At 42.8% G+C, this 11,286-nt stretch overlaps 1 protein-coding gene across 1 annotated transcript in view; it reads left to right on the top strand.

Annotated features, from left to right (window-relative positions):
* The first annotated feature begins 463 nt into the window (after window positions 1–463).
* Window positions 464–11,286, top strand: part of LOC147660887 (proton channel OTOP2-like) — a 32,625-nt gene continuing 21,802 nt past the window's right edge. Inside the window, exons 1-3 of the mRNA XM_086951445.1 lie at window positions 464–552; window positions 644–771; window positions 6,438–7,393. Of these exons, the coding sequence (XP_086807571.1) occupies window positions 464–552; window positions 644–771; window positions 6,438–7,393 (1,173 nt within the window). The remainder of the gene's footprint in view (window positions 553–643; window positions 772–6,437; window positions 7,394–11,286) is intronic.

Genomic DNA, 11,286 nt, shown 5'->3' with positions numbered 1-11,286 from the left:
GGTCCATTAAGGTGGCAGGAGCAGTGTCCTCTGCCCGCCAAAATCAAATCAGTTTCTATGTTATTTAACTTGTTGTAGCGACCAGCCCTTTATCTGCTACATTTGCTTTGCTTAGTTAGTGCCACGATGCTATGGCATTAGTGCGCTTTATGAACAAAAAATAACATAACATAAAATAACATGTCTAATATATAATTCATCTCATTATGTAGTGCAAAGTTAGCGAATCCATTAATTAATTTAATATGCTTCATTCAAAGGCTAGGGATGGGAGTTTGCCCAGCTCTTGCTAAGTACAGTGTACCTAGTCCATTAATCAGCGTTCCTGGGTTAACTTGTTACTACCAGACATCTAAGTCGTCAACGAACAGAGGGCTGATAGACCAGATCAGATCCCACATCAGTCCCCCTAACAAGATTTTTACTTACTATATTTTTAATGTGTATTCTCTAAATACTTAAAATGTGTTATTTTTTGTTTTTTCTCCCAAAGGTTTCCATCCTCTCGTTTTATGCTAAAGTATGTATTCAAGACAGGCAGCAGCTCAATAGGTACGACCTTCAGAATATTTGTGTATGTGCACTAAAGTGGACCTGCAAAGCCCACTGACTCCATTGGTTTTGTGTTCAATCTTTTTTCCAGGTTTGGCCTCATGCACACTCTGGCTACCAATATCCTGATGTGGATGAGCGTGGTACTGGACGAGTCCATGAAGCAGCTGGAGGAAATATACCACGCACAGGAGAAAGACAGTGTGGCCCCTTTGCATGGTAATAGTTTTTCTCCCACACGTTTTGAGTGAGGGAGATAGGATAGATGTGTGGCTGGGGTGGGTTTTTTTGTGGACAATTTTATCTCTGAAGTCAGGAATTTACACAGTAAGTGCATGTCTTGCATCGTTCGCTGCAAAGGAATTCTACCATTCCGCTAGTCAGGGAACCCCACACTTTCCACTTACCTGATACTAAAGGGCATATGCCCATATGTACTAACATAATTTTACATAGACAAAATGGCCTATAGAGTCCAGTTAAGAGGCCACTCTCCAGTGAAAGCAAATGGGCTGACAATAACTCACACTGGGAACTGGAGCAAATGAAGGCTTCATATGCAGTCCTATACTTCTGCCTGAGGCTAACATCTGATTTGCTTGCTTTTTATTGGAACATACTCTCATCTCTTTCCGGTCTACTTGATAGAAGGCTGGACTGAGAGACCCCTTCCCTCTGAAAGTAGTCCAGAGGACAGTGATCCAACCACACACCCAAAAAATTGGCAGCCAGCGAAAAAAAAACGGAAAGAAAGAAAACACACAAAGACGCCTCGTTCTATCTGTCTTGCGATGTCTTTTTATGTGCTTCCCTCTAGTCCATCGCACTTCCTTGCGGCTGAGAAGCAGTGGGAGCGGCACGGGACAAAATAGCTGCAACAACCCAGCATTTTGGTGCCATTACCAGTGATTAAACTTGAGCCAGTGGTTGCAAGTGGGGCCCACCGGTCCTCAGTTTTGGGGACCAGCACTTAGGTTTCCTTAACGAACCTTGATCCAGAGAAAAAGAGATAACATTCCAAAAGAGAGAAAGAAGAAGGAAAGAAAAGAAGAAAAAAACCGTGAAAAGGGAGAAAACAGGGATGAAAAACAAGAGTGAGATAAAGAGGCAGGGAGTGACAGGTGGTGGATTTAAGAGGCATGAACTGCTATTATGGTATTCAGTGAACCGATCTTCAATAGAGCTGACTGCGAGCTTCTGAGCAAATCTTTGGGCCCCTGCACTTATTCTTTTACAAATTAGGCACTGGCCATAACCCTAGGAAAAACACTGAGCCTAGCATATGGGTGCTACATCTTGGCATATTATGGGCATCCTTGTCATTGCTGTACGCAGACTTTGGTAGAACACTGGTTGTGGCATATTGGGGCCATCCATTCCATGATAGTGCTCACCCTTGTCAAAAAATGAGTCTTAGCATATTGGTGGTCATTCTTGGCATATCATAGGCATCCTTGTAATGATGGTAGCTACCTCAATATGATCATGTCAGAATGGTGGTCGTTTCTGACCTCTTGTGAGCTTCCATGACATGATGATATCTGTCATCTATATATCTGAAGCCCTTCCTGGCATATTAGGGGCATCCGTGGTATTGTGGTGCCCAACCTTTGGTAAAATATTGAAAAATTGCATAAAGGGTCAACAATAAAACACTGGGCAAAATATATCAGTTCTATTTAGTGGCCTATTGTGGCCATCTATGGGAAGATGGTTCCTACTCATGTCAAGCCATCGGCCCTCCTGGGGCCATCTGTGGCATGATGTTACCCACCCTTTGGCACAACATTGACTGTGGCATATTGGTAGTAGATTTTACATATTATCTGCCTCAGTAAAATCATGGTGCACTCCTCTGATATAATCTTGATACACTGGGGGTAAATCCTGGCCTCTAGGCTTATACATGACGTGACGCTGCCCACTCTTAGTATACTGCTGGCTCTAGCAAAATGGTGGTCACGTGTGGAAAATTGTGGCCATCAATGTCATTAGATGGTGAGACATGGGCTTGCAAGACAGAATCTATCCATGTGTGTCAGATGTACATATGAGTATGTGACGAAAATAATAAATTGCTATTTGGGTAGCCAACATGTAATTATTACATATTGAAACTTGGTATTTTAGGACAAAATAGTTTTTTGCATTGAAAATGATCATCTTAAACTAGGATGAAAGACTATTAATTATTCATAATTATTCGAAATGAAGAGAAGTGTGTATTTAATGGCAAAAATGTATACATTTTCATAAACGTTGAAGCTAATGATTGAAAACAAATTTGTTGTATTTCTAAATGTATGTTTAAATGTGATGTTTGGGTGTTAATTAATACGTCAATGTGAAACCCTAATCTGTGAGATTAGAGTAACTTGTCTGCTTTCTCATCCTCCAAGCTGTCACTATTATGATCTCCATCATTGCTGACTTGCTTTACAATCTGTATATCTCTGCTGTACTGCCTGAGCTCTCCGTTGTTTGCCTCCCTCACTCACCTGCTGCCCATTGCTAGTGGTGCCAGGTCACTGACAATGAAATATGGATACAAATTGCTGAACGGTTCCCTAAAAATATCTGTTTGGCATGTGGTGTGGTGGCAATAACCCTCGCATGTGCCTATTCAGCGGAGACCCCAGTCTCCATACTTACTGGCCCCCGCATTCTGCTGTTGCCAAAGGTGGGAAATAATGTCAGCCAACAAAACCTGGTATCATTAGTGGTCGTTGTTGGCCGCAGTTTATTAATAACCAAAGACATATTAATAACACAAACTGGTTTCAAGCAATCTTCCGTGTTGCGGAGGGGAGCTTTCCAGTCGGGAGTTAGGTCCCCAGCTCGCTACCAAATTGCGCCCTGCCGTCCGGCCGGGTCTGGGCCGCGAGTGCCGTCTCCTCCTGTTACTCCCCTCCTTTATGCCGCCACGTCACCCTGCCGTGCGGCATTCAAAAGTGAGTGGCCATCCTCTTACACACCGCCCGCCGGTGTGTTTTCTTAGCCATCCAGTGTAGGATTTCCGCTAACGCCCTTTCCCTTATCCAGCACTGCGACTTTTGCTGTTCCTTAGGTGTGGGTGGGTGGGCTTCAGTCGTTGTTGCTGTCGCGCCGTTCTCCCAGCTCCTCGAATGCGATGTGCTTCTGCTGGGAGGGCGGCGTCGCTTAAATCCTCTTGAGCCCTCCATGCAGGCCTCAGGTGAGTCCCCCTGATTGGGGGGTTCAAACAAAGCCAGGTTGACCATTGGGCGCCCTTTGGGGGCGCTCAGGTCAACAGGTCACTTCCGGCCGGGTGGCTGGTGCGCACCCCGCTTCCGCTGGTTCCTGTGCGCATCGAAGCGCCCAGAACCAGTTTACCCCCGCTGGTGGCACCACAAGGGTTATGGCGCCAGCCTTCGAGCCTCCCCCACCCTTCGGGCGGGTGCGGCGGCCTCTGCAAATCCTTTCCTTACAATCAGATATGAAATCCGTGAAAGGTTGTTGTGCAAAGGAAAGTATTACAATTCAGGTACCTGGTTGTATTATAAAATGCTTTTTGATAGAATAACCCTAACAAACTGAAGGTCGCTGTTGGTATAGATATGACATCCTGATAAACTCATTGGGTGTATATGGTAAGGTGATGAAACATGTTGACTTCCTTAATAGTATGGAAATGTAGCTGTCAATACTTCAACTAAAACATTAACAAGGCTGATGCTCAGGATCAGGTCATGTGAGTCCGGCCGGACAGTGACCCTAATCCATCAAAGGAAACTTTCACAGAAACACATATTGCTACATTTTAATTTGCAACTTCTACATCACCATGATAAAGAACTCTATTTCGTTTATGTTTTTGAAATGGTAGAAAGGTCGGCTAGAGATATGAAAACTCATTCATGGAAAATTAAAGCAACACTTTCCTTCAGCAGCTGCAAAATGGATGTCAGTGCTTGTGGGCTGAGGCCTAGTAATGTTGATTTAGGCCTTGCTATCCTCCCTTAAAATGTAGCTAAATAAACGTATTTTTCAATTAATAAAACTCTCCTACACAGCATTTCTAATTTGTGGAATAGCTACTGAAAAAAATACATAAGCCTACTGGAACTATTTACATTTATTTTGTAACAATTAGAAGTCTATGAAAATAACACAGAAGAAAGCTAGTTCATATGAATTATTAAAAAAGAATTGAGGGGTCTGAGTATAAGGCAGCAGCCCCAGCACTACCTTCATTAACACCATGTGCGCTAGCGGAATTCCGCTCACACGCTGGGTTTTGCGGAATCGCACTTTACGTGACGAGCTGGGCTCGTCATCAGCGTGCGAGGAGGCTACGCCATGACGAGCCCAGCTCGTCATCAGCGTCGAAGGGGTTAAGGTAGAGTGGATGCAGGGGGTAGTTGTAGGGCTAGAATGTATGTTGTTTGAAAGTACAACCATTTGGGAGGTTCCTATTATGACAATTTGTAGAATTGAACTAGAATCTAAGTTCCACATGTAGACTTGTGAGGTACTTTAGTCATTTGTATGACTATTCTGTCCTTGAGGAATCTAGAGTTACTTAGGGACAGAAAGACCACGCATCATATATTTTAAATAACGAACGGTGATAAGTGTACATTAATGAGGTAAATTACACATCTCAGGAGATCTGATCATCACAGGCACTTACCCTTTACTTATTCAGTGTCTTGTTTCTGAATGATTAGCAGTGATGCTAACTGAGTTAGGTGTGGAGCCCCTCTAACCCCCCTCCTATTTTGATTGAGGCCTGTTGTCTTGGGACAAACAAAATGCAACCACTCACAATAAGTAGCATGCATTAATTTTGTCTATCAATTATTAAGAATATTAGAAACAGGTTATTCTTTGTGATGTAGAACAGGTACCCTACTCTACCGGTTCTTCACAAATGTGAGTCTTTACTGGCTGTGAATTGCAAACCATTGATGACTTGAATTTTTTAGTTAAATGGTGATCAGTTAAAACAAAAAATTTGAGCCAATGTATTGTTTATTTTGTATATTCCTCAGGTATCACTTGCAGCTATCTTAAAAATTCATACACGTAGAAATAAAATAAGCTCTAACCATATCACTGAACACAAATCAAGTGATACCTATGCACAGATAACATGTGATCAATTCGTTTTACATGAGGATTTGTTCCATATTAAGTCCAGAAATGCAAGGGTTTATTAGTTGGATTATTCCAAATAATGATATGGATCTTGATTGTGAATTTGTGCACACCACCTAGAAAGCAACATGTGTTTTGTCTAAGCGTGACTTTATCAAGGTTCAGTACAAGTTATCATGTCGGTAAATATATTCCACATAAAACTAGAATTGGATAAAGTATATTCGTAGAGTACAAATCTAACAATGACCCGTCCAAGATATATTTGAATAAGGAACTGTAAAGTAGAGAAGAATGTCTCTTTGACACAGTAACCTTCAAAGAAACACAATTATATGGTTGGGAGCGATGCCGTTAATTGAAAAACCTCCAAAATGTCCAATGTGGACAAAAATAAATATAATATATGCCGTGATTAGCCTTTTCTGGATTATTTGTGTCCGCTCTGGGACTGGTGAGCTCACGACTGGTTAACGACACTCATGTAAAACTAATTGATTACAACATATTATGTGTGCTTTGGTATCTCTTGTTTTGTTTTGTTGGATTGTGAATTCTTTTGCTTATGATCAGCTTACATACTCCTGGTAGCAGGGTGTAGGACACCATGTGAGCACTTCTGTTTTTGTTGTTATCGACTAATTGTAACTTGCTACTTGACCCAAAAACTGTCTGCTTTGGATGTGTGATTATTTAACCCTGGCTACCAAAGAGTTTTGCATTTGATATCCCACAGAACATTAACCATGCTGATTGCTTTCTTGCAGATTCACAACACTTCAACAGTTGTGTTTGTGTTACCAACCTTTGCAACATATTCCATGAAGGTGCTGACTATTTGCACCCTTTCAATATTGAGTTTAGTCTCTTCTCCTCCACCATGCTGTACGTCATTTGGAAAAACACTGGACATATTTCGAACCTACCAGAGCCTAGCAGCCAAAAGAAAGAACATTTCCACATCATAGGGGCCTTCGGTGGCCTGATTTTAGGCGCTCTTGCGATTTCAGCAACCTTTGGTGTTATGATCTCCTTTGGCGTGCTTGCAAAGTCACCCACAACTGTTCCTGAGGCATTGCGCACCTACTACATATTTAACTCGGTGCTTCTCTCTGCTATGTTCATTGCATGCCTTATTGGTATCGCGACCTACAAGGTGAAGCGCAGCCAGCTGTATCTCGACAGATCCAAGAGTGTGGTAAGAAGTCTGGACATAACCCTTCTCCTGGGAACATCTTGCGGCCCTTTGATGGTGTCCATTTTCTCTTTGGTGGCCATCTTCTTCGTTCACGATGATGACAACCTCCACCTGCTGGACCTCTGCTTCTCCCTCTGTAAATGTGTACAGATCCTTGGGCAAAACCTCTTCATAACTGAAGCGCTGCATTCAGGACCTGCCCGAAAGCCCCATACTTTGCCTACAGACTGGGTATTCTCAATCTCGGTAGGTTCCAACGATGAAGTGATCCAAAACCCAATACATAGCGTGTCCTCTGACTATGGCAGCAGGTGCACGTCCCACTCCGGCACTGAATCCCATCCACCCACAAAATATATCGTGGATGTGGAGAAAGATGGACATCAGAATATGATCTCCTGCAGCAGTTTCTCTGATGTGTCCCAAAAGCAAGCTATCAGATCTGGCAGGAAGCATAAAATGCTCAGCACCAGAAAAAAGATATTGCAGAACATATCTATTCTGTTAATTTTTTACAATATATCGGTAAGTTGAAAATTTTTACATTATTTTTTTATAATTATTTTTCAATGTCTAGCTATAGCTCTGGTGCTTCATAAAGTGCTGTCGTCATTTTTAACTCATTCACGGTGCTTTCATTCGATAATGTTGAAGAGTTTGTAATAATATTTGATTATACCTATTGCCACCAACATTACACGAGTTAGGTGCAGATGTTGCCAGTAGAATTAACCTTTTGTGGGGCTTCTGGTGGCAGGGGCAGTGAGAATACAATTAGTAAGCTATAGCAGACACAGCCTTATGGCTAGAGTGGTCGACCTCGGACCTGGGGAACCGTGTTCGAGTCTCGGCAACGACTCTCAACATCCTGTGATTCTGGCCAAATCACTTAATCTCCACATGCCTAACAAAGCAAATGAAGGTGTAACGAAACTGGTGCTCATGTAAAGCGCTCTGACACCGGATGCCTCGGGTCTGCTTCGCGCTATGTAAAACTCTAAAGCTAAAGGGTATATGAGTTCGGTAAGAAGTGTAGGTTGGTTCACTTCCTAGTATTTATTCACTGCTGCCTTATCAGACTGTATGTCAGTTGAGTCCGGCCAGGACGCAAAGGTTTCCCACATCTTGAATTTTTTAGTCCCACTATGCCCATTCTCAATGGAACAGTGCTTCAGTAGACATCCTCAATGGAACATTCGCTTCAACAATTCAGTTTTCAAAGAGTGCTGCATGACACTTTACACGACTGTAGTATTGTTACAGATTTACAGTGAATCACCCATTTTGCTCACCATGTGTGTTTCGATTGTTGCAAAACAACACCTTTCCATCAGGTTGCATGCTAGTATGCTGTGTATTGGTTTTGTCCAGCGCCTGCACTATTGTATACCCGCGCTAGTTTTTTGTGTTTTATGTAACAATAATTGGTTGATCTCATTACCTCTTGCACAACAGTCATTAATATGTGCTCCAACGGCAGGCAAGTAAGACTGTACAATTGGGTTTTGATTTATGTTGTTTGTCTTGTACTGTCTTAGGAGACACTTGGCTGATAGGATCAGGGTAACAGGACATAGAGACAATTGGACACAGGAGTACCATTATTAATCCTGATAAAATCCCTGGACCCTATAAGGCCAGTGACTGTGGGCAGAAACATGTTGACATAGAACAGGGTGCAAGGACCTTATATCCTTTCAGAACACCCGCATTACACAATTTCTAACCATAGCATGGGCACCCAACATTAAAGGGTCACTGAGGTTACCACTAGGTATTTTTATATCTTAACTATCAGAGCCCAATCAAACAAAATATCAAATGTGCTCCCTGGAATACAGTTTAGCTCATACTGGTTTATAGGACTCAGGATGATACCCGATGATGAAGCATAACATCAATAAAGTGTGTGAGGGTCACAAGAATAATGCAATTGAGCTCTGCATTTGAGGTTTCTGAGTACACCTGGATTTCAATCTAGAAATAAAGATACAAAATACTTGTAGATAACAGTTTGCGATTTGGGAGATGGTATCCTGTGATCCCTCATGTACTGAGAAACCTCTCCCCCTCGTTCTAGTGAGCATCTTTGCACAGTTTCTAGAATTTTTGTGAATTTTATATTGACATAAGGCACACAGTTGGGAGGGTGGCTGCAGCAAGTGAGTGGATTTAAGAGGGGTTAAGTGAGCAGTGGTTGCTCATAATTTGTGGAATTGGTGGGGCGTAAAATTTGGGGAGAGTTTGCATTAGCATGCGAGCAAGCAAAGCAGATGAGCCAGGCACAAGAGGAAAGGGGCATTCTCTCTCAAGCAAATAGAAAAGGCATCTTTGAATCTGCTGATGACGGCCCCCAGCCGTCATGCACTACGGTGCTCGTGTGCTGATGACGGCTGGGGGCCGTCATAAACCCGCCCACTCGCGATTCTGCCGCACAGGCGCAGAATCGCGGCTGCATGGAAGGGGCTAACTAAACAGAGTACTTTTATTACTGATACGAATTCATCAGTTGCAATACTCCCCACAGTTATTAGAGAAAGGTAGCCAATCAGAATTACACATTGACAGTAAAACATTAGCAGCCTTCTTCCCAAGCATTGCACAATGAAGTTTTTAGCTGCATGGCCTTCAACAGATATCTTGTAACAGGATGCTACATCCCGGTCAGTTTGTCGCGGGGCTCAGGTGCGGAGACTTAATTTTCACTCTCTATGAAAGGTATACTGATAATATGTTCGCACAAAGGCTGGAACATTTGCAACATTTAAGAAATTCGAACTAATGTAGCTTAGAGCTTGGCTCCTGGAATGAGAGAGAAAAGGGAGACAGAATCACAGCAGCCAAAAGTACATTGAAATGTTAGCATATGTTATTTGAACTGAGGCCTACATAAACTATGCCTAACTGAATGTGAACACACTTTAACTATGGGCAAATGTAATGTGAAAATTGCACTCTGAAAATATGCACATGATGTGTATGTAATGTGCAAATTAATATGTGTTAAGCAGCCTGAAAAATAGTGACTGCGCGTCACTAATTACATTTATTTTAAGAGATATTGGTGCTGTGTTAATTCATATATATGCGTAAGGAGATGGCTGCCAATCTCAGCTACACATAAATGTGTCTCGCTAGCAGCCATAATCAATGCTAGTCCCTCTTTACAAGTTTTTGTTTTTCTGAATACAGAGACCGTGCAATAGTCCATTTGGCAATAGGACATGACAAGGTGTCCTTGATACAGCTCGTACAGCTTCAGGTGAAAAAATAGATCAATGTCCCATCCCCCTATTGCCTCAGTTATTCAGGGTGACGCCCTTTCTCCCCAAAAAGTAAAGGGTTATTGTGCATTCTTCCCATCCACCATCTACATGTGACCGGCGTCTACCTCGATTCGCTGACCCTCCTCAGCCTGGGATTCATTGCTGGGTTAAGCATACCTTCTACAATTGGAAAACAACAGATACTTTAGCAGTGACACAACTCGCTGGCCTTGATTAAAAACGTTAAGTATCCTGAGTGAAACTTACAAAGCTAGCCAGCCAATCAGAATGCTCCCTTTGCCGGCTAATGTTATAGGCCCACCCAAATAGCATTCTGTGGCTACCAGATTCCTTCTCCAATGCTTGCCATGTACTGATAGCCCTTGTACCTACCTGTAAGACCCACCTTCTTCTTAACGGCTCCCCTCAGTAGGCTCTTTCGACTACCTCAGTAGCAGCTCTCTCTTCTGAACCGCTCTTACTGCTACTGTGTGATTGCCCCTTCCTTTACTTGTCAAAAGAAAAATTTAAGCACAAATCCTGAAGGACCTTAATAAAATTAACAAAATAACATGTTTGCTTATTTTTCTACAGTTCTGGGACATTTGGGATTACAGTTCCCCTTTGACAAGGGAGTGGCGGTAGAGAAAGAGAGGGTTCCGAAGGTAGAGGTGCTGTCCATAGAAACAGTGGTCTCTCTCTCCTCATAGTGAGGTGAATTCTTTGGGGCAGGGAGTGAGTCTAATAGCCTTGTGTCGCCCTTACCTGCAGGGCAATACGGGGTTGTATTCACCCTTCTCCTGCTAGGGGCCCTCGCCCACAGTTTACGTCCATGATTACTTGGAAGCAAACTAGCAGCAGTTCATTCCCAAAGATATGAGCAATAACACATAAATGAAGGCAAATCTGGTCAGTGTCATTCCCCAACATCAGAAGCTCACAGCAACCTCCGGGCTGGACATTTAATGCCTGGTTAAGAGGTGGGCTAAACTCAGAGGGTATTTCACACACCCGTTTAATATCATTAACCTAAGTGTAAATGTAAATGTATAGGCATTTATATAGCGCACTACTTACCCGTAGGGTCCCAAGGCGCTTCGACCGCTGCGAAACCCTTCCTGGCTTCCCTGAGAGATGGTCCCTTAATGGGTA

The sequence above is a fragment of the Lissotriton vulgaris genome, unplaced genomic scaffold (genome assembly GCF_964263255.1).
Source record: "Lissotriton vulgaris unplaced genomic scaffold, aLisVul1.2 SCAFFOLD_1420, whole genome shotgun sequence".
Lineage (NCBI taxonomy): Eukaryota > Metazoa > Chordata > Amphibia > Caudata > Salamandridae > Lissotriton > Lissotriton vulgaris.
This window is presented reverse-complemented; position numbering and strand designations above follow the sequence as displayed.